At 35.3% G+C, this 25,719-nt stretch overlaps 3 protein-coding genes across 5 annotated transcripts; 2 read left to right on the top strand and 1 right to left on the bottom strand.

Moving 5' to 3' along the window:
- The first annotated feature begins 694 nt into the window (after nucleotides 1-694).
- On the top strand, nucleotides 695-8,528 carry LOC108218631 (uncharacterized). The gene is made up of 8 exons (XM_017391659.2): nucleotides 695-1,212; nucleotides 1,840-2,208; nucleotides 2,293-2,552; nucleotides 4,202-4,343; nucleotides 4,524-4,895; nucleotides 4,989-5,120; nucleotides 5,774-5,902; nucleotides 5,976-8,528. Exons 1-8 carry the CDS (start codon nucleotides 1,078-1,080, stop codon nucleotides 8,226-8,228), a joined length of 3,792 nt encoding a protein of 1,263 aa, XP_017247148.1. The 5' UTR covers nucleotides 695-1,077; the 3' UTR covers nucleotides 8,229-8,528.
- A 1,361-nt stretch (nucleotides 8,529-9,889) lies between these two features.
- On the bottom strand, nucleotides 9,890-12,222 carry LOC108216294 (uncharacterized). 2 transcript variants are annotated; one of them, XM_064092545.1, is made up of 4 exons: nucleotides 12,068-12,222; nucleotides 11,573-11,653; nucleotides 10,846-11,489; nucleotides 9,890-10,234 (listed from the first exon to the last, which is right to left on the bottom strand). In XM_064092545.1, the coding sequence occupies exons 3-4, from the start codon at nucleotides 11,429-11,431 to the stop codon at nucleotides 10,032-10,034; spliced, it is 789 nt and encodes a 262-aa protein (XP_063948615.1). In that variant the 5' UTR covers nucleotides 11,432-11,489; nucleotides 11,573-11,653; nucleotides 12,068-12,222; the 3' UTR covers nucleotides 9,890-10,031. The 2 variants fall into 2 exon arrangements, with proteins under 2 accessions (XP_063948615.1, XP_017244499.1); XM_017389010.2 differs by having other exon boundaries at nucleotides 10,846-11,653.
- Nucleotides 12,223-12,610: 388 nt separating this feature from the next.
- Nucleotides 12,611-25,195, top strand: LOC108218902 (uncharacterized). Of its 2 annotated transcripts, none has more exons than XM_017392062.2 (20): nucleotides 12,611-12,821; nucleotides 12,969-13,040; nucleotides 13,146-13,504; nucleotides 14,112-14,360; nucleotides 14,767-14,957; nucleotides 15,043-15,214; nucleotides 16,663-16,800; nucleotides 16,892-17,072; nucleotides 18,576-18,721; nucleotides 19,045-19,221; nucleotides 19,314-19,424; nucleotides 19,992-20,111; nucleotides 20,218-20,371; nucleotides 21,152-21,315; nucleotides 21,429-21,515; nucleotides 22,363-22,691; nucleotides 22,876-22,909; nucleotides 23,023-23,162; nucleotides 24,117-24,366; nucleotides 24,634-25,195. In XM_017392062.2, exons 3-20 carry the CDS (start codon nucleotides 13,190-13,192, stop codon nucleotides 24,961-24,963), a joined length of 3,288 nt encoding a protein of 1,095 aa, XP_017247551.1. In that variant the 5' UTR covers nucleotides 12,611-12,821; nucleotides 12,969-13,040; nucleotides 13,146-13,189; the 3' UTR covers nucleotides 24,964-25,195. The 2 variants fall into 2 exon arrangements, with proteins under 2 accessions (XP_017247551.1, XP_017247550.1); XM_017392061.2 differs by having other exon boundaries at nucleotides 12,683-12,821; nucleotides 24,093-24,366.
- The last annotated feature ends 524 nt before the right edge of the window (nucleotides 25,196-25,719 follow it).

Below are 25,719 nucleotides of genomic sequence, written 5' to 3'. Positions count from 1 at the left end.
ATAAAAACTAAATTAAACGTATTATATAACTAATATTTATGTTTCTAAAGTTTAAGCATCGTTATAGATATATTCAACACAATGATAATTAGTGTTCAACACCCGATGTTGAATCCCAGTTACAAATGTGTTGAATGCACGATTTATTTATGCATTTTTAAAAAATATTGTGATGTTTTTTCAAGAATTTTCAACATGGATACTTTCTATAACTAAGGATTAACACGATGGGAGAATAAAAAAAAAGTTTGTAAGTTTGTAACTTAAAAAATTTTTTATTTGATCATATCCTTACACATATATATGTATGTATATAATTTAAATCTTCGAATACAAATAAGATATATTATTATTTATTTTAATGTAATTGATATTTATAATTTATTATTGATATTAGGCACTTTAAAATTATACAGTATAAAATTATTATAAGTTAATATAAAAATACGCGATAGTTTGATGAAAAATACGACAGCATGATGTGTTCAATTAAGTTCAAAAACCCCGATGTGACAATATTCATTCCACAATATCAAACCCTCGAATTTGTAAATCAAAATCACAAGAGAAGAAGGTACTAGAATATAAATTGTCCCTAAACCGCACACAACGTATAAAAAACAACACAAAGGAGCTGTAAACCGGTAAAACATCAACTCCTTTTAGTTTTAATCTTTCTCTACATACAATAATTAACCGTGCGCAATCGCTCCGGTTGTTTTAGCTTTCAAGCCTCAAAATACTCTCTATTTTTCTCTCTATATTATTATTAATATTATCGCACACAAACAAATCTCATCAGCGAAAACCCCTACGTCGCCTCTATCTATACATACATATCCTCTTAATTATCTATTCTGTTCGAATCGAATTCACCATCGCTTTTCAATCCGTACGCAATCGGATTCACACACATAAATCGATCTGAATTAGATTCACTCTCTCGCTCGATCTGCGTTGAATCGGTTAATTATTGATTGAATTGATTTGTATTAGTGTTATTGGTGCTTTTTATATGTCTAGGGGTTTGAATTGTAATGGAAGGATTGGTTAATCAATTTAAAAGAGTTTAAAAAGATGCCTGGATTACCGGGGAACGATTGTAATCAATTTAGTAGTAGCATTACGACGCCGTTGAATGGAGGATCAGTTTCGGTTAATGGATTCTGGTCTAAACAGCGGGGTGATATTAGCTACAATCAGCTCCAGAAGGTGCCTGTCTGATTTTGCTTATTTTGTATCGAGATTGTTTGTGATTTGTGATTTTAGTGTAGTGTTTGTGTTTGTACTTAATTGCAAGTGTAATGATTTTGTTGCGGTGACATTGGAGTATTTTGTCACTGGATTGTTTCGAGTTGAATTTTGGATCTAAAATTGAATGGTGGTGATTCGTGGCGGCTTGTAAGTGTCTGACATCGTGCCTGATTGTGCTTTGAGTGTTTAATCGGATTCAACATAGTTTTAAATTTTGGTATATGGGTATGTGTATTTGGTTAGTTTTTACTGGAATGTCTATTGTTGTATATGAATTATTAAATTGTGTGCTGGCAGAAGTCATATATTTGTTTTTGAGTAAATATAGTCTCTAGGAACCACATAATTTTGTTTTTCATATAACATTGTTTGCCATCCTCGCATTTCACAAAATGTGTTTGCACCATCTCGTTCTTGCAAATAAGGAGCTACTTCCCAAGTGTTTGTCAGGGCAACTGGGGTAGAATAGAAGTAGTTATCTAGAGTTAAGATTGAACAGAAATTTTGTTTTATCAGTATTAATTAGCATGAAATACTTTAACTTGTGTGCCATAAAACTGATAACGGGTATCTTCTGTGTTGTAGTTTTGGAGTGAGTTGTCGCCGCAATCTCGTCAAGAACTCTTGAAAATTGATAAGCAAACCCTTTTTGAGCAAACACGCAAGAATATGTACTGTTCAAGATGTAATGGTTTGCTGCTCGAAGGGTTTTTGCAGATTGTTATGTATGGGAAGTCTCTGCTGCAGGATGGAGCTGTTGTACCTCTTCCTTGTAATAGAGTTGTGACTTTGAAAAGTAAAAGCGATAGTGATTTGTGCGTTGCCAATGGGTGTCAAGATGATTTCCAAGAACCATCCGTCCATCCCTGGGGAGGTCTGACCACCACTAGAGATGGCACACTTACCCTTTTGGATTGCTATTTGTATTCAAAATCCCTTAAGGGGCTTCAAATTGTAATTACCTATCTGTTTTTGTTTATCCACTGTCCTCTCTATTTGTTTCGTAACTAATTGTAAGTTGAAATTTTTTTAAATCAGGTATTCGATAGTGCCCGAGCAAGAGAAAGAGAAAGGGAGCTGCTTTATCCAGATGCTTGTGGTGGTGGAGGTCGAGGATGGATAAGTCAAGCAATGACCAGTTATGGTAGAGGTCATGGGACGAGAGAAACGTGTGCGTTGCATACTGCCAGGCTTTCTGTTGACACATTGGTTGATTTTTGGTCAGCGCTAGGAGACGAGACTCGACAATCTCTCTTAAGAATGAAAGAAGAGGATTTTATTGAGAGGCTAATGTACAGGTTTGTCCTCTGCTTTCTGTACTTGGTTTTCTCCAGAATAGCTTTACCATTGCTGACTAGACTATCTTCTGCTATCTTTGTTCTTGCTATCCCTACAAAGGGCATTCTTTAGTTCAGCAGCTCTAGAAAGGGTGACTGTTAGAAATATCTCTTCCATAAACCAGTAAGAACAAGGGAAATTACGAGACCAACCTCAACATGCAATTAAATTATTATATTTAGTGCTATATGGGATTAAATAACAATTAAGTTTCATGCGATAGTAACACCTATCTTTCTGGTCTGTTATTTGGTATAAAATTGCTATTGGTCAGCATTGCATCAGCAGTTCTTTTTATCTTCCTACTTGTGTTTCTTTTGTGGCTAAACATCCCTCTTTGTGCTTAATATTATATCCTAACACAAGACTTATATACCAAATAATCGCTAGGACAAACTGGGGCATTGTGTGAGGAACTTAATGTTATTTGGGAATTGATAACTATCTGAATAAAGAGTATGGGCTCTGCTGGGGCAAGAGTAGCACAGAGTATAACAAATGCATTGTAACTTCTAGAAGGAAAAATCGTTACTAAGGACGTAGTGCTAACTGAAACAAGTAATGCCCTGGAGTCTGGATTGGTGAGAAATCTAGAACCAAGATATGGTAATTGACTTGGTACAAGATTACGTATCACCAAGTTGATAATTTCAGAGCACATGGAAACATCCTGACTAAGGAGATAATGTAATTGACGTGGTACAGGATAACTTATCATTTAGTGGATAATTCCAGATCACATGTAAAGAAACCGACAAAGCGACATGTCAGTTTCCAGCCGTGTATTGAATAAAGTTACACGTTGAGTTTGTTTTTAAGTTTAACTGGAAGTTGGCATTTTAGCCAGTGAGTCCTGCTAACACTGTTTTAGTAGTAGTCGTTGGTATCGGAAAGTCAGGCATCTTAAGAGTGTTGTGTCAAGTATACTTGCTGAAGAATTGTTTCTTTGAGCTCGGACATCCTTAGTTCCGGAAGCTTGTTGTGAAGTATTCCTGACTCCGAGGCTTCATAGGATTATTGGGCGGGAACAGGTACGGGAAAGTGCTTTTGGAAAAGCTCCCTCTTTTGGTCATTTCCAGGACTTCTGACCTCTCAAGTGAGGACAAAAATACAATTTAAATTTATTCAAACCCTTGATAGTTGATCCCTTCATATACTTAAAAGCTAAACAGAATTAATTAGTTAAATTTCAAAGATAATATTAAGTTAGATAGCAACACTATAAATACAAATTATTTTAAGACTGCTTCCTAAGCCTGTAATATTGTTCAATCCAAGTTTTGCAGCATCAGTTATGAGAGGTTTCTTAGAAACTATTAGCTTTTGCTTTTGTCAACCTTTATAAAGAAAGAAGGGGTTGGCTTGATGAAGCACATTTATAAAATAAGTCTAGCATCCTGTATAATTATGTAGGTGATCAAGTTGCTAAAGAACCTCTGTCCTTGTGCCCGAGAAGAATTTGAGTTGTATAATGCTATAAACTATGAGATAAATATCACATAATTGTTTAAAAGAAAAGATGAAAATATGAGAAATGCAAAGGTAATTTAGAAGACTTAATATTATGCCTTTATACCTTTTCAATTAAATGACTAGTCTTATATGACAGGTTTGACAGCAAGAGATTTTGTAGAGATTGCAGAAGGAATGTTATTCGAGAGTTCAAAGAATTGAAGGAGCTGAAGCGCATACGAAGGGAACCTCGCTGCACTAGTTGGTTTTGCGGAGCGGATACAAGCTTCCAATATGAGGTGTGTGCTGATCTGTTAGAATCTTCACACACAAGCTTACCTTTTTCACACTGGACTTGGAGTTTTGTCACACTTGGTTTTAATTTCAACAAACCTGCTAGATGTTTACATGTTTCATTCTTGTTATACTATTTTTTTGTATTTTTTTAAGCGTGACACATGTTCTCTCTTGGCATACAGGTATCACACGATACAGTCCAAGCTGACTGGCATCAAACCTTCCTAGAAAGCTTCGCAACATACCATCACTTTGAATGGGCAGTTGGAACTGGAGAAGGAAAATCTGACATTTTAGAGTATGAAAATGTTGGTTTAAGCGGAAGGGTGCAAGTGAATGGTCTAGATCTTTGTGGTTTGAATGCATGCTATATCACTCTGAGGGCATGGAAAATGGATGGACGCTGCACTGAACTTTCCGTCAAAGCTCATGCATTAAAAGGGCAGCAATGTGTTCATTGCCGGCTTGTGGTTGGAGATGGTTTTGTCACAATTACTAGAGGAGAAAGCATTAGAAGGTTTTTTGAACATGCTGAAGAGGCCGAGGAAGAAGAGGCAAGTTTTGTGAGACTAGTTACTCTGTTCATATAATTTTTTTTGGTGCTGGTGCTTATTTGTCCGTTGTGATATATAATGCTTTATTTACAGGATGATGATTCCATGGATAAGGATGGCAATGACCTCGATGGAGAATGCTCTCGTCCCCAAAAACATGCGAAGAGTCCTGAACTTGCACGAGAGTTTCTTCTAGATGCTGCAACTGTTATTTTCAAAGAGCAGGTATGTACACAAAGAATGTTCTACTGCCTCTTACTCTTATATTTTAATAATAAAACAAAAAGAACAAGCACTCACGTGAATCCCAGTCACAAGATGAAGCATTTTACGTGTCTCATAGAATAAAAATAAACCGAAATTATATATAAAGAGGTACATTAAAACACACACACACACATATATACACATACTTGTTTTTCTATTTTCTCTTGACACCTTCAACCTTGATTTGTTCTTCTACTTTGATTTACTGAACATCAAACCAAAAATTCCCAATTGTGTGTCTAAAATTAATCTGTCTAAAAAAATCCCCCAATTCTATTGATTTCTTTTATCTAGATTTAATTTGGGGGGGGGGGGGGGGGGGGATTTTTTTATAATATATCTTATTTTCACTACCTGCCACCTTTGCCAACAAAAAAATGCCGCACAATCTCATCTTTCCTATATTTTTTTGTTTGGTTTTGGATATTATAACGAAGTGATGAATTAGCAAGCCAATTTGGTTAGCATGATTGGCGGAAAAAAGAATTTTGACTAAGAAATTTTAGCTAGTCAATACTTCATAATTGTTTGCCCAAGTGCCAGCACCATTTGGGGTTGCTCTTGATGGATGTATTGTTGGCTGATTATAACTACTTGGCATAATTTTACAGGTTGAAAAGGCTTTCAGGGAGGGTACTGCACGTCAAAATGCACACAGCATTTTTGTATCTCTTGCACTTAAATTGCTGGAAGAAAAAGTTCATGTTGCTTGTAAGGAAATTGTCACTTTGGAAAAACAGGTAATTTTTTTTATTAAAGGCTGATAATTCCCCGAGGAACCATCCTGATTTCTAGTTTAATATTTGTTTATAGACGAAACTTCTTGAAGAAGAGGAGAAGGAAAAGCGTGAAGAAGAGGAGCGAAAGGAAAGGAGGAGAATGAAAGAAAAGGAAAAAAAACTCCGAAGAAAAGAGAGAATAAGAGAGAAGGAAAAGGACAAAGGGAAAAAAAATTCTGAAACTGGCCAGCATGTAGCTCCTGATGTTACTATTGAAGAAGTAACACCAAGTGTTGAAGAGGAGCCTAATATTATCGTCAATGAGGATCTAATTAATAGTGAAACAGGTGATGTCGTATCACCCAGGCTTGCATCCCCAGATATTCAAGACGAACACGTCTTAAATGGTTATCATCTTTCAAGCATGCAGAACTACTCTGATGGCAGTCCTGATGATGGGTTTTCCACTTTCAAAGATGAGAGTGCTTCATGTGGAGCTGAGCACTCAAATTATTCTCGCCAGAAATTGAAGCATCGGAAAGACTTCCAAATGGAGCCAAAATGGTCTGATAGAAGACGGTTTTCATCTGTTTCTGAAAATGGGGGCATGAATAGCAAATTGGACAATAATTACCAGGGAGATCATGTTGACACTTCAAGGGCTGTCAATGGACTGAATAAGCAATCTCGGTGTAGTGCTGCAAAAACCAATCCTAGGACCGCTGGGTCCAAATTTGCTGAGAAGTTGCACGGTTCCAACAGGGTGAGCGAGAGATATGACTATCATAGTTGTAGTTGTTACCAGCACAATGATTACAGAACAAAGATAGAGTCACATTCTTCTGCCAGAACAGGTCGGGATGGAAAATCAGTTTGTAAGTCTGAATCCACCTCAGATGTTTTGAAGCCATATTATCGTGGTACCAAGTATACTCAAATAGATCATACACGCGAGGGTATTGGGAGACCCAAAACTAAATTTGTTGTAGGGAGCAATTCTTATACAAGAGATTCACCTCATACAAAGCAAGTTTGGGAACCTATGGAGTCACAGAAGAAGTCCGTTAGAAGCACTTCATATTCTGATGTTACGATGAGATCCACTTTCAGCAATGAAACAACAGAACCCAATAAACCACTTGAATCGTCTGATGCCATTAGTTGTGCTGCAGCCGATGGGAATACTGCTTCCAACAAGTATGTTGACAATGACAAAAACTTCCAGGGGGGATTCCACATTGAAACGAAATCCTCTCTGTACTTTAAAAAGGAAGTGCCCGATGAGGAGGCTGATTCGAGCCCCATGACATCCTCATCCTTAACTGGCACTTCTGACCCATCTATGAGCAGCACATCCAACTCTGACAGCTGTTCATCATGCCTTAGTGAAGGAGACAGCAATGGGTTAAATCCTCCAAATCCTGAAACCTCTTCTGCATCCGATTCAGATGATGCTAGCCAACACTCAGAAGGAAGAGAACAGTCAAGAAGGCTTCAAAATTCCTTTGATAAACATCAAGATGCCAGGATGGAAAAGAAACAAAGTGCAGATGGAGGTGAGCAATTTATAAACAAAGTTATGGATAGTGGAGTAAACAACGAGCCAGGGAGTTTTTCTGTAAAAAATGCCCAAGAGTACAAAAATGGACTGCCGAATGTTAGCAATATGAATCCACAACCTCATGGCGTGCTTCCCTCATTGCATCCGCAAAGCTTACCCTATCCTTTGTTTCAGCCTGCTTCGATTGGTTATTATCATCAAACTCCAGTTTCTTGGCCAGCAGCTTCAAATGGTTTGGTGGCTTTGCCCCCTCGTAATCACTATCTATTCCCCAGCCCTTTCAGATATGATATCAATGGGAACTCCCATTTTGTGCCATATAGTAGCCTACCACATATGCCACCTCCCATCCTTAACGCAGGCAGTGTACCAGTTTACCAGCCAGTTTCCCATATCAACGACGTGAACTCAAAGGTGCGTGTAAACAAATCTGACTTTGCTGATGTTAAAGATGCTCATCAAGAAGTTAACATTCAAGCAGTCACCAAAACAGAACAAGGTCCGGTGGAAGCACAGATAAATGCTGAGTCTGAGCCAGATAGAAAATGTGGAATAGAACCAGAATCCGGTAATGCAGGCTTCTCGCTTTTCCATTGTGGTGGTCCAGTTGCTCTTGCTAATGGCTATAAGTCAACTCCTTTGCCACCAAAGGAAGCAGTTGGTCATCTTACATCCAGCAAGTCAACTGATCATGTCGTTGGTGATCACAACTCAAAGAAGGAAGAGGCTGTCGGGCAATACAATCTATTTGCTGCTAGTAATGGAATAAGGTTCTCCTTTTTCTAAATTAGTGTGACGGAAGTGTGAGGCTACCAGATATACCAGTTCCTGCTATCTTCATATTCAGGTAACTGGAGTTTGGTCACTTGGTTATATGGTACACAATAATCGTCCCCAAAAGAACAAAGTTGGCATCTGTTTGTGCTTTAGTTTTGTTTGATTTTATCTTATCTCATAACTTTTCCTTATTATAGAGAGAATTGAGAAAGACATAATGTTTGAATGCTTTTGGCATTACAACTGGTGGTCTATTTAAGTATACCCGGTTATGGCAATTGCTATAGCTGGCTTTTATTTCTTTTTCAATAGATGAATTTGAATATTTTAATTTTTCTCTCTGTAGAAATAATTGTGCACAACGAACCTGAAGTTGCAAACACACACACGCACACAAAATATAGCCCGTCTTAGCATCAATTTGCTATTCTAAATCTTATTCTATTTTTTATTTTGATTTTGCTAAATAAAATCTTATTTTAAAATTAACTAATTAAAGTTATATCATATTTTTAAATATAAATATACAAATCTGAAATAGTGAATTTTGGTTTTTTTTTTTTTTGTCAGGGTCTACATTCTACGAGTTTGTATTATAGATACAATAAGCCGTAGAAAAGCCATGAGAATCTTGAAAATCAAAACAAGCAAGGAGAATTTAAGTAAAAAAGCATATATTATGTGAAAAATTTAAATCCGATAATGACATATATGTCTTTAAAAAAAACATGATATATTATTTAACAATAAGAATAATAGAACTTATAAAGAATATTAGAAAAATATGTAAAATTATAATGCCTAACCAAAGTGAGAATTTTGGTTAGACAAACAAATACTAAAATATTCATAATTCATATTAATTTTTTCTTTTTAGAACAAATAACATTAAGAAATGATTTTATATTTTTTGTCAGGAAAAAAAAAAATCATACTTTTATATGGAAAAATATATGATATAAAAATATGATACTAATATTTAACCTCCAAATTGTAATATACTGACATTAATATTTAGATATATTAAACTAAATATTCCATAAGAAATAGATATAAGCTCATTAATTGTATTTATGAAAATTTTTAATATGTATATGTATATACAAAAATTAAGTTGGAGCCAACAAGCGGTAAATATAATTTAATACTATAAATAATTTTCAATAAAATAATATAATAAAATAATTTTATAATATAATTTTGGTCTTTATCATATGTCATTCTAATATCAAATAAAATATAGCACGCTATTATACATGTCCCTGAAAGCCATTGATCCTAGTGATATTTCATCAAGACATTTAAACTTTTTATTTTTGCAAAAAGAACATTTAAACTTAAAGTTTATCAGTTATTTAAAGTAACTGGGCCTCAGGTGAAGATTATATTTAAGTTATTATATTTTTCTTAAAATTTGTGGTGCACATGTGAGCCGAATTTGACGGGGTTAAGTCTTGATACACTTGACAGTCTATGGAACAGTCACATGATAAATTTTCCGATAAAATTGATTATATTAATTAATTATATTTAAAAATATGACATGTTATTAATATTTCAAATTGTTATAAATAAAATATATTATTGTTACAATAAGCGTTCAGAGTTGGCTATTATTGTCCATTTATCCCAGGTCGACCCAGCTACCCCTATATTTTTGTAGAAACCAGTTAACAAATGAAACCAAGCATTTACTAAAATAAGCAAAAAAAATATTGTCAAAGAAAAATAAGCAAAAAAGCTATTTAATGCTAATCTTTAAACTCATATATCCCGAAAGTGACCAGTTTCAGGATCAAATTTACTAACTTATCAACATTTTGCTTTGATTTTTAAAACTGCCAAGTAAAAATCAGGTTCGTCAACGAACTCGATCACCTCAAATGCGCTGCTTGCTGCAGCATTTTCCAAGGACATCTCATCAGGCAAGTTGGAGACTATAACATCAGGATATTGTTGTCGCTGTCGTTCAAGCTCTTCCCTCCCGCCTGGATGACTGATTACAAGTCTTGCACCTGTATAAGCTGGAGACTTTCAGTAACAGATAAAACTGTAATGAAGCAAATGAACAGCAATCTTACATGGACTTGGATGGATTTAGGTGAAATACACATAAAATAAAGAGCACAGCATAAAGACTCCCAAGTTCTCCAAATCAGTATACAGAAATCACAGGTACAAAATTAACATATTTCCTAGATGTGAATGTTCAGCTATGCGTAATCAAGAATATTAGGGAGTCCATGCAACGGAAATATTTTGTTGCCCAGGGAGAACCTATGAATTTTAATGCCAATAGGTTACTATAATAGAAGTACGTAACTATAGCACACCACTGCACTTAGCGTTCTTGAAACTTTTATTTGGTAAAGATGTCTGTTTACCCATTCTTGTGGTATGAAATGTTATTTATTTTTTCCTCAAAAACATATAATGAACCGGCAAACTTCAGGATTTACTCTCAAGAAAGATAAAAAGCAGCCCAATCCATCCCTCCTCTTCATTTTATCCACTAAACAGTTTTACAACAGGCATAAACTTGACCCGCATACATCCCACCAATAGCTGAAAGATTATACAAACTTTAACTTTATAGAGAAACGATGCGTATCAAGGTCAAGATTACCTGGCAAACAACGACTAGCAAGTGATTGTAACACTTGATCAAGTAAAAATGTCAGCGAGGGCAAAAAGTAGAGGAACACAACATCAAAAGATGCCCACTTTTCTGGTAGATGGATTAGTTCTCCCTGCCAACAACTAACCTTGTCATACTTCTCCTTTATGCAGGCTAATGTTAAAAGTGAATCATGGACAATAAGTAATTGCTGACAGGGTGATGATTCAACCAATTTATCCACAAATTGTTCTGAACCTATAGAAACTAAAACCATTGAACTCTGCCCAATTTCTCCAGCAGACATGATCCTCTCAATCTTCTTATCTACTTCAGCAGCACGTGTATGGTCTGTATCAAGAAATGACCAATCTTTCTCTAAAAGGTCTTCAAAATTCATGACAGGGATTGCACCTTCATTTGCAGGAGTTACTACACTAATTGATAAATAACCATTTTTGAAAGGACGGGTGATGGAAGAACGACTTATGGGTAGGTGATAATAAGAGCAAGTCTGCTGACGCAGTGAATGATGCCTCGATGCTGGTAGTTTATGGAGCGGGAAAGGGGTTGATAAAACTGGAGAACTCATCATAGGATTCACACAAAATCGGTAAATAGAGGTTTACTGTTATAAGCTTTATATTGTTTTCCTGTAGGAAGGCAAAATTGATACGTTAATGATATCAAATTTCTGGACTAATACTTGAAGCCAAGGTAATAATGTTTTTGCAGCCTCTAAACGCCGTGCTTATCTCTTCATCAGCTCATCTATATTACGGAAATCCTAAACAACTCGATTAACAATTCAATTATCCTGCAACAAACACATATAAAGTTTGTCTTCAAAAAACATAGTGGATCATAATTACGGATCAAAACAAAGAGAACATCCAAGAACACGATTGTGTTGCAATGTCGAAAAAGTGTAAACAAATGCATACAATTCCTCCGTCTGGAAATAGGGTAACTACAAATTGTCCTCTAATTTCATTTTCTTGTTTTAGTACCACTGTACCACTCCATTACTACATTAATTACTGTTTCAAAACAAGAGCTAAAACAACTATACAGTTCCGGATTATAAACGGGTTGCGCTAATTACTTACTAATCTCAACTCTCAACCTCAATTATATTCATAAGCAACCAATTCAGTGAAATACTAACATTTAGTAAGAGCATACAAGCAGATGCATACAAACATGTAAATCTAATCATATAAAGACCTACCTCAACACAAAAAAAGTAGCTTAATTCATCTCCTTCCGAAAGTTCGAAGCTTTGATTTAATGCTCTTCCTTCCCCTATCCACACTTCCCCATGAACATTTCAGTATTTCATGATTGCCTTCGATTCGGGTTGGGCTGGCAGTCCGGCCCAAATAAAAAACTTTACGTTAGGCCCGAATCCAGTTTACATTTCCCTTTCGAGTTTTCAATTAATGAACTGAAATCAGCAATAAGCCCAAAACAACTAGTGTTACAAAAATCTCTCAATCGGTTATTTTTTTCCAAAGTATTTTGATTGAATTAAAAATTTCAATTTATAAAAATCTTCTTATAATTTTTTAACAAATTTTAAATCTGAAAATTAGCCGACCAGTTCCAATTTTTCATTTGTATTTGTCTGACGCGTCGCGCGTGTCATAATTAGAAACTGCAAAAGCTACTTTTTTCAATCAAAACAACATTAAAAGTTAAAACTAAAAAAGAAATAGAAAAAGCTGCAGAACAAAAAAGAAATATTTACACAAGATGGGGAGGACTGTTTTGAAAATTTGGTCACAAAGCTAGTTGAGATCGGAGAAGCTAACGAGATTCAGATATTAAAATAAGTCTTGTTGTAACCGTAATTTTTAAGAATGTCCGTCTAGGTAAACGTGTTTACTACAAACTCTGTTCTAACTCCAAATTTAAACTTAGATTCATTCAAACTGCATCATCAATTACACAACAAGAAGCTGTTGAGTTTAACTCGGTTCCAGGTATGTTCCTGCTCTAGATCCACCTCGATTTCATCATTTTATGCCCCTTGTCTTCTTCTATCTGTTTCATATGTTATTACAGTTACATTATTGTTGTAATTACAGCTGCACACTCAGATTTCTTATCTTACTTTCTGTTTTTTTTAGGATTAGTTTTTGGACTTGATGATAACTAGTGAACAAGGATAATTGGATCAATTATTACCGAATTGTTCATTGGTGAGTGTTGTGTTGTGCTTGGACAAGTGACTTGTTGATTACCTCGTAATAATTGAAATTCGGTTGATGAATGCTGTTTGTTTTGGGTTTGCGTGTTGCAATTAGGTTGGCTGTGAAGGATCGCGGGGGATATTTGATATGAACTTGAGATGGCGATGAGAATGAAGTCAGTAATGCAGGGTGTTAGAGCTAAGTTCAGTGTAATAGTTCTTGTGCTTATTACATTAGGGATCGCTGCTGCATCTATATATGGTCTGCTAAAACCGATTTCGAATGGTTGTACCATGACGTACATGTATCCTACTTATATCCCCATTTCCACGCCAAAAAATGTGTCAGCTGAGAAGTATGGTTTGTACTTGTATCACGAAGGATGGCAAAAGATTGATTTTGATGAGCATATTAAGCAGCTTAGTGGAACTCCAGTTTTATTTATCCCAGGGAACGGGGGTAGCTACAAACAGGTTGATCTGTATTCTGCTTTTCAGGCTTAATGGCGTTTTATGCAAACTATTTGATGATTGTACCATCTGAACCTTTGTGGCTAGTTTAAACATGTTATTCTGAGTTTTCCCTCTAGTCTTACATAAATCTCAATTAACAGTTAAGCAGTAGTGGTGCTTCTAGACCATATATGCATGTTCCTGTCTTAAGTAACTTGGGCTTGAATAGTGAGATCCCATATATTTGACATGACAGTTCAAACTTTGTCTTACAGAGGCAGGCTTGTAGCTTTAATAAATAAAAAAATTTCTTCGACAATTTGGCAGACCTGTGAAATTTTAATGATTCTATCCACCATCTGTATATACTGTTTTCTTCAGGCTATCTTTGGACTTCAGAGCACCGAAAGCTCATGAAAAATTATTATTGATGCATTTCTAGGAGAACAAGATATTATATTTTAGGTGCCAGACACTGACACTTGGTGTGAAACTGTGAATCATGTACTTCAATCGGTTAGGATTATGATAAAAATGTTAACCCATCATGTCAGATAGTAATTTTCAAATTAACATGTTTTGCATTTTTTTATCTTTATTCTTCCATTATAATTTGATTCTCATACAGGTAAGGTCCTTGGCAGCAGAGTCCGAAAGGGCTTATCAAGGAGGCCCACTTGAAAATGAGCTTTACCAACAAGCTACTCTAACACTTGAAGAGGATGGAGGACCTATAAATGTAAATAACATTTCAGTACCTACCCAGTATAGTTCCTTCATGGACTGGTTTGCTGTGGATCTTGAAGGTGAACATTCTGCAATGGATGGTCAAATACTTGAAGAACACACAGAATACGTAGTATATGCTATTCACAGGGTATCACATTTTTCACTTCGCAATAATTTCTTACGTGTGGGCTTATTGCTGACTTCTGCAACTGATATGAAATTTTTATATGTGTATCAGCAATATTTCCTTGCATGTTTTGCATTTATCTGTACTACTACTTCTCCAACTTGATTTTCACCAGTACTTCCTTTTTATCTAGGTTAAGTTAACCAATTGAAGATAAGCAAAGTTGGTTTTAGAAATATATATTCCTAACAAAGATGACTAAAGTTGATTTTAGAAATTGATTAGCCACTTATCTGTTTGTCTTAGTGCAATGCACATGTCAACTCATATTACTCTTTAAACTGGTTTTTGACATATATATACCTCTTGATTGGTTTCTGATTGAAGTACTCTTTTTCACTTCCTTCTATTTGTCCCATATACATAGATCTTGGATCAATATAAAGAATCTCGTGATGCCCGGAAAAGTGAAGGTGCAGCCATATATGGAAGTTTACCTCGAAGTGTTATACTAGTTGGCCACTCTATGGGTGGTTTTGTTGCAAGAGCAGCAATAGTTCACTCGCATTTAAGAAAGTCTGCAGTGGAAACTATTATTACGCTCTCAACCCCGCACCAGTGAGCTTCTTTGTTTCTCTTAAGGCTGCATTTTATTCATTTATAGGTTATTTACTTAATTACTGGTTTCTTCTACTCTGTTCAGGTCACCTCCTGTGACACTGCAGCCATCCTTAGGTCACTATTATACACACGTAAATCAGGAATGGAGAAAGGGATACGAGGTCCATACCTCTCGAAGTGGACATTACATATCTGGTCCAAAACTTGGCCACATAGTTGTCGTTTCCATTTCCGGTGGTATCCATGATTTTCAGGTAAATTCTGTTTGAATTTTATTCTGCTACTTGTAATGGAAACTGTTACATGCTTAATCTGGATATGTGTATCCATATTTTTATCAATAGATAAGAGTTGCAAAGTTTCTTTATCTTAAATCCAATCTAGGAAGTTGTTATCCAGTTCACTTTGGGTTCGATGTTCTCTGCAAGTTCCCTTGTATACTGCGTTCTGCAACAGCTTTTGTCATAGTTACCTTTCTAATATATAGATGTCTTACCTAAGCTTATTAGCAGTGGTATATCTCACTTGTTTAGAGATTAGTTGTTCTAGAATTGTAGTAGTTGAGTAGATATTCTTTAACATGTACGGTAACTGACTATGACCTATGTGTTACCATCTGCACATTCTTCACATATATGTGTACACATGTACTTCTGGACCCTACATTTTCTTTATAATAATCTAGCAATCACTTTTTGTCATTTTATATATTATCAATTAAAATGAATGTAGGTAATTAACAAATTAATCGTAAGTGGCAATTAAATTTATAGCTTACTAAGGTAATCAACTCAATCAACTATTTGCTTAATTAAAATATCTCTAATTTGAATCTTTGAAACTACAACATAATTTATCATTTTGATTTGGATGAGTGCTGAAGATTTTTAAATTTCGAACTATATTATAAGTATATCAGGTAAATTTCTCATGCAAATTGGTGTGCTGAACTGTAAGCCATCAAGAGCTCTGCTACTTAATAATTATACTGCTAGTGAATTCAATATGGTAATATCATGTGATTTTTTTCCAATAATATTGAGTGAACTGCTTGGTCAAATCCTTGTAATCCGTAAATTAAATGTCAATGGGTGCAACAGTGTATGATGTTGAACATGTTTAGTGCCAAAATGCTACCCAACCTAGTACAAAGATAGAAATGCCATTTCCCCTGCTGATACGATATGACCTGAACAAATGTTTTCGTTTCATGCTGCTGCAGGATCTAACTTTTTGCTTTGTGTATTTGGCACTAGTTTTGAACTATAAACATTGCACAGTGTTGAATTACACGTCTAATGACGGTTGACCTGTAAAGTTTGTGTTCCTCTGGAATAACAAGTGATCTTAATACTATACTCGGTTGAGTAAATATACTTGACCATTGCATGTGAAAATTTAATACTAATAATTTAGGTGATGGTTTTCATCCATAAATTTTTGTTAGGTTTACTATGAATCGCAACTCTGATTGTAAATAACTTTGATGTCATAAAGCCTAGTGAACTTTCTATCAATCATATTTCATAACTAGTATTGCTTCCTTATAATAGTAGTCACTACATTTTATATATTAATGACTTTGACTTGAACTTGCTTTGTATTATAAGGGTTCGTGGTAGAATGAATAGTTCAAGTGCTTTACATACCTTGAGCCTTGGGTGCAATAGTTTAATTCTTATTCCTTGGTTTCTGATATTAGGTACGGTCAAAATTAGAATCCCTTGATGGGATTGTGCCACCTACCCATGGTTTTATGATTAGTACTACAAGCATGCAGAATGTTTGGCTGTCAATGGAGCACCAAGTTATTTTATGGTGCAATCAAGTCGTTGTGCAAGTAAGTTATATAAGCATCCATTATCTGTAATATGAATATAAATTTTCCTTTTAGACGAATCTAGTACTGAATTTTTGAAGTGATTATTAAGGTGTCACATACTCTGCTTCATCTAATTGACTCTAAAACCAGCCAACCATTTACCGAATCAAGAGAAAGGCTCGCAATATTTACCAAAATGTTACATAGTGGAGTACCAGAAAGTTGGTTGAAACAGTCGCAAGCAACTCAGAAATCCCTACACGCTTCTTCAAAGAATGGAATCCTACCAGGTATCATCAATCTGTAACTCGTTTATGTGAACCTACCTATCTGATCTGCCACTTATCTAAATCCTTGACCCAGTGGTGGTAGGACCTTTAGAGTTGTATGTCTATATGAAATTGTATCATTAGTTGTTACATTCGCACCCGCACATTTTTTAAGTAATGCTGTATTGAAATAAATCTAAAATGCTAATTTCTAATACTCTAGCTGGATATGATAAGCTTTTGTTAATAACATGGAATTTCAGTCTTTTTGTATTGATAACTCGATTTCGAAACCAATTTTAAGTATCACTGTGTGATTTTGATAGTAGACCTCAGTTTTTTTAGCAAAAGTTAATGCTGGTTATTAACTTCTTCACTTTGCTATTACTACGACATCTGCTTTTCAGATAAGAGATTTTTTGAGTTATTCTATATACTGAGTGATACTTTCTTTGCCGAACAAGTCTATCTACACCTCTATAGCTTTAACAATTTTGTCATCATTCTCTCATACTTTATCTTGCCTAATCAATTCACCTTAAAAAATACATTTTTCCTTACACATGTTTCACATATATTTACATAGAACTATAGAAGTAAAATGTTCATTAGGATGAGAAAAATTTTGCGCGTATTAGCAAAAGAAATTCTGGATCTATCAATTTCTTAGTATCCAGAATTTTTTGGCTTAGTTGGAAATGTCTGGTACAATACTAAAATATGCTTGAAAGAGTAGGATTTTTGGTATGGAAGTGTAATGGATATCAACTTTCTGTGTAAGATTTTCTAGTGTTTTTTTTTTAATCTTTTTTCTTTGCTTCACATTAGCATCTCACATGTTTTAAATAGTTCTGCACATAGTTCATTTTTAGTTTTATATAATATAGTGTGGTGTCCTTGATTTTTTGTTCATGATATTATTACCTCTAAATTAACAACATATTAAACACAAGAAATTATGACATCATTCTATATTTGGAATGTTACTCCTTTCGTCCGCAAAAAGAAGTGGTGGTTTCTAATATACCGGTCAATCTGTCTGATTGAAAAAGTACAATTAAAAATTTCGCTCTATAGTGTCTGAAAAATTCAATCAGCAGTGATTTTTAAATGTACATATTATTATGTTAGATTAAGTATTTGCAGAAAATGATAAGATATTAAATCTCAGAAATGAAATAGATTAAATTAATTGGACCGATTAAAATGATAAATGTCACTTTTTTGTGTACAGGAGAACAAAGACTTTTCCTGTACTTTTTTTAATAGAAAAAACAAATATTGCTCCCACCATTCTTAATATCTTGGTTTGCCTTTGCCCATGGGCCATATCATCGTGTTTTTTTGTTTTCAGCCAATGATAGTGCTGTAGGGTTGTCATGATATGACATGGAATTCAGCCTAGTTAAATAAAAAGTCTGCAGATAGTTGGCGTGAAAGGGAAAAAGAATGGACAAATACATATTCATTAGCTTTGCACATTTAACTGGAAACAGATGGACCACTAATCTTTTTATTTTGCAGGATCTCATGTGCACACTTTACCTGCCTGCCCTAGTACTATTCGTTGGAACGAGGCTGGATTAGAAAGGGATCTATACATTCAAACCCCTACTGTTACTGTTTTAGCAATGGATGGCAGAAGACGGTGGCTGGACATTAAAAAACTGGTCAGTCAAAGCTCCCAAGTTACAGTGTAGGACATAGTAGAATGACATCTCAATTTAGTTGGGTCTTGCCCTGGATCTGAATACCCCGCCTCATTTTTGTTTAAGGTTTTACAATTCGCTTCTCCCCTTCTGGACTAGGGTTTATTTGTTACCAGGCATTAAACAGTTACCGTCATGGTTTTTTTGATGTAGTATGAACATTTAGTTTTGGAAATGGAGTGTGTTAGTTCTGTAGTGATGAGATTTAATGCTTTATTACAGAATGGACTTGACACATTAGTATCTTCATTAATTTGCATTTGGTGTTTTATTTTTTTGCATAGGGGCTGAATGGAAAAGGCCACTTCGTATTTGTTACGAACCTTGTTCCCTGTTCTGGGGTTAGACTTCATCTTTGGCCTGAAAAGGGCAATTCTGCTTCAGACCTGCCTCTTACTAAAAGGGTTCTAGAAGTGACATCAAAGATGGTAAAAATCCCATCAGGTCCAGCTCCAAGGCAGGTACTTAATATATACGCAGAGCCAAAAGATCTTTTGGTTACAGCTTTGTATGCAATGGTCTTCTTATAAAAAAATTTGATGTTTGTTTATAGATTGAACCAGGTAGTCAGACTGAACAAGCACCTCCATCTGCTGTATTTATGCTGGATCCAAAGGATATGTATGGGTTTAAATTCTTGACCATCTCAGTTGCACCTCCTCCGGTAGAGTTTCCTTAATCCTTCATGAGTTTTTGCTATTATATTTGCCAAACATCTATAAAATATCAAACAGCTTGATAAGTGCTTCTAGATCAAATTTGGTTCAATCAGGAACTAACAAGATTAGTTCATATTTTCTGACAATATATGGAGGCTTGAGCTCCAGTCTGAAAGGACAAGTAGATCCATATTATTACTATCTTCACAATCGAGTGGCCCATCTACTTGCAGTTCTAACTTATACTTGAAGTGAGGGTTTTCTTTTGAATTGCTATGTATAGCTTTAATCTCAAAAAATTGTAAACATATATCCTGGCGATATTCAACTGTCAGTCACCGGAATAGTTTTGCTCTGCTGGTAATGTAAACTTATTGTATAAACCTTCTTTGTGGGTAAATCTATAGTTTAGATGTACTTAATTACTGTGCTTATCTATCTATATGACATACGAGTGCTTCAGTATTGAATCCGATACATCATACACATCTACGTACATATTAGAAAGCGTAAAACTTTGCATTTTGCAGTGTACATGTACATAGACTGACTGTCTAGTATGTAAAAAATAGGTTTTTTCAGGAAGACCTCCGCCTGCAACTTCCATGGCAGTTGGGCAGTTTTTTGATCCAGATGAAGGGAAAACAGTATTCTCACCATACTTGTTGCTTCAATCAATGGTTTCTCAACAAGTTAGTAGTTAAAGAGTCTATCAAGTTACCTGTAAACTCTCCGGTCAATTTTTTTTTATTCCTCCATCCGGTTATACTGCGTTAACATGTAAATGGAATCTTGTAGGACATGATATTGAAGGAGGATCATCCTCTTGCTTTAGATCTATCCTTCTCTATTAGTTTAGGCCTTCTGCCTGTTAAATTCTCTTTAGAACCAACAGGATGTGGGATACAAAAGTCAGAACTGGTTGAAGAGGTTAAAGACATGGAAATTAACAGTAAGGATTTATCTAATTTAGCCTCAAATTTTATATTATTTCCTGTCGATGAATATATATTATACCTTTTAGGGTCTAGTTCTGTAGTATAATCTTTATTTAAGATCTTCTGATATTATTTTACTGTTAAAGACTATTTTTGCCTCTGCTCAGATCGATTGTAATTTAGAAGTCACGATTTTGATAGACAATGTCAGTAAACAATTATGTTGTGGCTATGAATGCATTTTGATGCCTGTCCCTTCTCTCCTTTTTGTTGTTGCTAATTATGACTCTCTCTTCACATTCTCGCTGTTATGCAGATATTTTGACACTCGTTTAATGAATAAAACTAGTTAATTTGTTTCATATATCTTTTCCTGCTTCTGATTAACAGAAAATACACAACAGCAGTGAAATCTACAAATGTTGGTGTGAAATCCAATACTCTCATTCTCTACACTCTCTCTGGCCTTAACACATATTTGAGCTCTCCCATAAAAAAACTGGCCTAGTATTGAGCATGTTAGATTAGGTGCCAATGGAGTGCTGTGAACAATTATTAGTCCTGCATATTCACCAGCTGAAAATGTAGGCATGTAGCAGATAAAGCTAATATCTAGTTCCTATGTTTATTATATATGTACTCATATGATATTTAACACCTTAATGGTTGTACTGGCCCATATATTAATATATCTCAGCTTCAATTTATTTTAACCTTTTATACATGATGCTAGTATCTAACTTCAGATTTGTGTTTGGACCATTTTAAATGCCAACTCTTTACTTTCCATGCAGAGCTTTGCAAACGTCGATGTTTTCCACCTGTAGCACTTGCTTGGGATGTGAGTTCTGGTCTGCACATATTTCCAAACTTGTACTCTCATACAATTATGGTGGATTCTTCACCAGGGTATTGGGATTCACCCAAGGGTTCTGAGAAGACCACTCTTTTATTACTGGTATGTAAATAGTCTCTAATAATATAGTACCGGTAGGAGAACTTTTAGCACAAGCAATTTTTTTTAGATCATTGGATGTCGCTAAATAGTTTGACTTCTGCCACTCTCTGCAGGTTGACCCGCATTGTTCATACAAAACTAGTATCTCTGTATCTGTTGCTGCTGCTGCTGGTAGATTCATGCTTTTATATTGGTCACAGGTGAGGTGATGATAGTGCTTATCTATATAATGTATAATATTTAGTTCGACTTTCTAAGTTTACAAAAGTGTCTTCTGTTCAGAATTATTAACTTCCAATTTTGTCGAGAATTTGTTTCCCAGAGAAGTAGAGGCACATTAATAGATTTCGAAGCTGAAAGTCACATTTTTCAGAGCTTGCACTATTAATTTGTTCTAGCATAATGTGTATATTCCTGGACCTCACAGAATGGGTCTCTAATATTAACTAAAGCATACAAACCTCTACATAAAGGTGTGGCTTAGTTGGAAAGGAGGAATTCAGTATATGAGTAACATAATTTTTAAAATTCCCATCCAATAATGAGAGGGCTTAGTCTTTAACTTTCAATATAAATTTTTCACACTTCGTGGAAAGGACCTCGTTTTTATTGTTCATGAAATGAAAGAGACGGATCATGCAATCTTTATTTCATGATGAGTTAATTAGGACCTTATAAGTATGTCATACAATTAACGAAGTACTCTGCCTTCATTTACTTTGTCCTTTATTATAGATTTCAATACCGCTACACATGCCAAATATTATAGTGATTCAAGTCTATGCTGATTTATAGTTATAAGGAACCATCATTTCATAACTTGGACCAATGTAATTACGGTCGCATGATTCACAATACAAAGTGTCAAAGTGATGTTCGCACATGTCCTTATATCAGTGGGTGGTACACAGTGCATAGTTGTGACAACTATAGTTGCCTCGTACTATATTGATATTATAGACTTGTCTCCACTTTAGATACATATGAATTTCTTAGAATCTTAGGTATATATTTTGGCTTATTAATTCTTGTACTCTTTCCATGCAGATCATTGGTTTCTCCTTCGCAGTTGTGTTTTTCGCACTGATGCAGCAAGCATATTCATGGGAGCTTGATCTGCCTATTCCTTCAATGCTAACAGCATTGGAATCAAATATGAGAATGCCTTTGCCATTTTTTTCCCTAGTCATTACCCCCATTGTAGCTGCCTTGTTCTATTCCTTTATGAGTTCTCAGCGATTTCCTTCGATCATAAGCTTTTTTGTGATCTCGATACTTTGCTATGCATTTGCGAATGGGATTGTTGTCGTGCTTATATTGATCTCTCAATGGGTTTTCTATGTGGCTGCCAGTATACATGTTTTCATCAAGAAATGGTAAGTACTATCTCTTTTTCCCTTATCATTATCTCAGTGCTACTTGTTATTCTCTGTTGTTGTGATAGGGTACCTGAATGCTCACATGAACTACTTAAATCCATAGGTAGTTGAGATTTACATTCGTAGATTGTCGAAAGAACCTTTTTTTTATCAACTAATGAAACTAGGAAATATCTTGCAGGTGGCAGTGGGAGACTAGTTTATTGTCATTCAAGGTACCTTTAATTTCTTCTCTTCTTTTCCAGCACTAGCATGTCTCCCCCCCCCCCCCCCCCCCTCGTGCTGCGTTGTTGAGATTTAATTCAATTACTGACCATTCATTGAACAGGTGGTAAGGATTGTCAGATTCAATCCTTCACTCGTCACAGTGTTTGCGGCTATGTCATTGGCTTGCTTTGTTCATCCAGCTTTTGGTCTTGCTATATTGCTGTTTTCTCATGCCTTGTGCTGTCATAATGCATTGTCCAGGTACTCTTGCAATATAGAACACTTTTCTTGCTTCTTCTCAAGCGACCCATAGAATTACATTATGGTAGATTAGAATGAACTGGGTTTCTAGTCAAATTGCATCCATCTGGTGCCGGAAGTATGTCTAGAAGACCTGCTCTTGAACTGAGTGTATATTATAAACGACCTTGGAGCAAATTCTCTCTTCCAAGTATGTTCGAGTATGTTTCCAACCTCCCCGATAGCGGGTCTTAAACACCAAAAGAAGCTATATTTTCTCGTTTGATCATATCTGGAAAGATTTGAAAAATTACAACTCGTCTAAGTTTTGAGCCTTCACGTGGTGTCTATAGGAAATGTTGGCAGCACATTCTTCGGCAACTATTAGTTATAAAAAACTAGTGTATGTGACTTCTGATTATTTTAAGGTGATGAGAAGTTATCTTTAATTTTGCTAATCAATCAGCAAGATATGTTAAATTAGGTTTGGGTTAGTAGATACACTAAGTGACATAAATGTATCCAGTACAACAATAAAATCCCTCACTAAAATTAGAGAACATTTGAATTTAAGCATATATTGTTCAATACCCAAAAATAATAGCTTTGCAATATATGTAGGGCCGGCTTTTTTTCTTTATATGAAGGTCCCTATAAATGAAAATATTATACATTTACATCAAGAGTACAGCCACTAGAAAGATTATTGAGGCATTTTCAGTTCTGTTTTAGTAATGCGATAACTTTTATGGGTTATATTCTCGCATTTACATTACAATATTGCATTGTAGCATCATCACAAATTCCCAAATACATGATTGAGTCTAATCCACATTGGTAGGTAGCTACAAACGTTTGGCAGCTCTCTGTTTTTTCTATCATGGTGTTATACAGACAAGTGTTCTGATCATAGTGTCTGTATTCTAAGAGTCACTTGTTATCTTGTGCCAGTTTTTTGACAGCTTCCTTTCGCAGCCATGCTCGAAGTAGGGAATTGTTTGATTTTGGTGATAGAGGCAGCAGTGAATATAAAAGGTTACAAATCAAGTCTGATAGTAGAACAAATAAAAGTCTGCCTGTTGATGAGCACAGTTCCAATAGTCCCGACTCTGCAAGAAGCTACGGCGATACACAGCTGGAGATCTTCCACCACCAGCACGGCCTGCTGGTCTTACATCTTATGTCTATGCTGATGTTTATTCCATCACTTGTGGCTTGGTTCCAGGTATGATCTGTTCCTTTCTTTCAACTGGAGTGCTGAATGTTGCATTATCATATTCTCGCCATTTGACAATGTGCAAAAATACCCCTAGCCCATCACAGGGTTCAAGATGTTGTGTACGGTTATTTTATCCTGTTAACTTATTACAAAAAAAATGCGTTGTACATAAAAAAACATGCATTTTAAGTGCATCTCGTAAACTTTTGTGCAAGATATTTTCTCTCATATATAACCATTGGTGGTACTCATTGGTATCCTTCTTGCTTCCAGAGATTTGGTACTGGTCAGAGATTTCCATGGTTCTTAGATTCAGCGCTGACGCTTGGTATCATCCTCCACGGTGTGTGTGGTTCAAAGCCCGAGTATAGTTTTTGGTTTCCCTTGCCAGGCAGTGACAGATGGGAAGTGAAACAGAGTTTTGGCTACCTGCTTGGTGGATTCGCTTGTTGTTTATATGCCTTGACCATGGCTCCTTATGGAGCATTTTATGCAATGGCCTGCATAGGGATCGTCGCTTTCACTTTTAGAATTATAGATAGAAGGAATAGGGAGAGAGGAGACGCCTACTATAGCAATCGAAAGCATTCTCATAGACACTGACGAGCTTCTCCAACCATTTTACATAGAGTATAGTTTTTAAAACACTCGGCTTATAGGATTTTGTGTACAATATTGTACATGTGATGTATCAATTTTTTGAGTTACCATGTGAAAGGTATTGTCAATCGATTTTCAATTTCATTTCACGGACATGTTATTACGGTGACATGGAGTGGGCCCCTTGTGTTGGGATCTTACTTGGTTCCAGTTAATACAAGTGATGATTTTTACACTTTTTTAGGGTTATTGAATTTATTTATGAGAAATGCTATGTATTTTATAAACTTTCTCAAATTTTAATTTATAATACTTGATTGGATAAATATCTGATTGGTTTCACTCGTATAAATAATTTATAACATATTTAGATGAGAAGAATGAAATTAATAAAATATATTTGAGAAGCAAATGAATATAGAAGAGTAGACATTGATTCAGAGAAGAAAATTTTGTTTGTGAGAAATTTTTATTTTTTGAATATTGTATTGTTCTGCAGCGAATAATAGTGTTCTCAGTATTCTTACGTTAAAAACTGTTCCTCTCGATATTCTCACGTTAAAAACTGTTCCTCTCAGTATTCTCACGCTAAAAACTGTTCCCCACTGAGCGGGATCCTAGAAAAATAATATAATATATAAAACTGAGATATGGAAAAATCTCATTTTAAAATTTGAAAGTAAAAAATGACGTGTCTCATAATTTTATTGATTTATTATAAAGATTTTGTTGCAACTGCAGGTGAACAATGAACAAAAA

Source organism: Daucus carota, chromosome 4 (genome assembly GCF_001625215.2).
Source record: "Daucus carota subsp. sativus chromosome 4, DH1 v3.0, whole genome shotgun sequence".
NCBI classification, from domain to species: Eukaryota; Viridiplantae; Streptophyta; class Magnoliopsida; order Apiales; family Apiaceae; genus Daucus; species Daucus carota.
This window is presented reverse-complemented; position numbering and strand designations above follow the sequence as displayed.

Coding starts and splice junctions, on each gene's coding strand:
- LOC108218631 (XM_017391659.2), top strand. CDS start 1,078: ATGCCTGGATTACCGGGGAACGATTGTAATCAATTTAGTAGTAGCATT. Junction 4,896..4,988: donor AAGAGGCCGAGGAAGAAGAG/GCAAGTTTTGTG, acceptor CTTTATTTACAG/GATGATGATTCCATGGATAA. Junction 5,121..5,773: donor CTGTTATTTTCAAAGAGCAG/GTATGTACACAA, acceptor ATAATTTTACAG/GTTGAAAAGGCTTTCAGGGA.
- LOC108216294 (XM_017389010.2), bottom strand. CDS start 11,431: ATGATGAGTTCTCCAGTTTTATCAACCCCTTTCCCGCTCCATAAACTA. Junction 10,235..10,845: donor TGCTAGTCGTTGTTTGCCAG/GTAATCTTGACC, acceptor CAGCTTATACAG/GTGCAAGACTTGTAATCAGT.
- LOC108218902 (XM_017392061.2), top strand. CDS start 13,190: ATGGCGATGAGAATGAAGTCAGTAATGCAGGGTGTTAGAGCTAAGTTC. Junction 15,215..16,662: donor GTGGTATCCATGATTTTCAG/GTAAATTCTGTT, acceptor TTCTGATATTAG/GTACGGTCAAAATTAGAATC. Junction 20,112..20,217: donor AATCAATGGTTTCTCAACAA/GTTAGTAGTTAA, acceptor GGAATCTTGTAG/GACATGATATTGAAGGAGGA.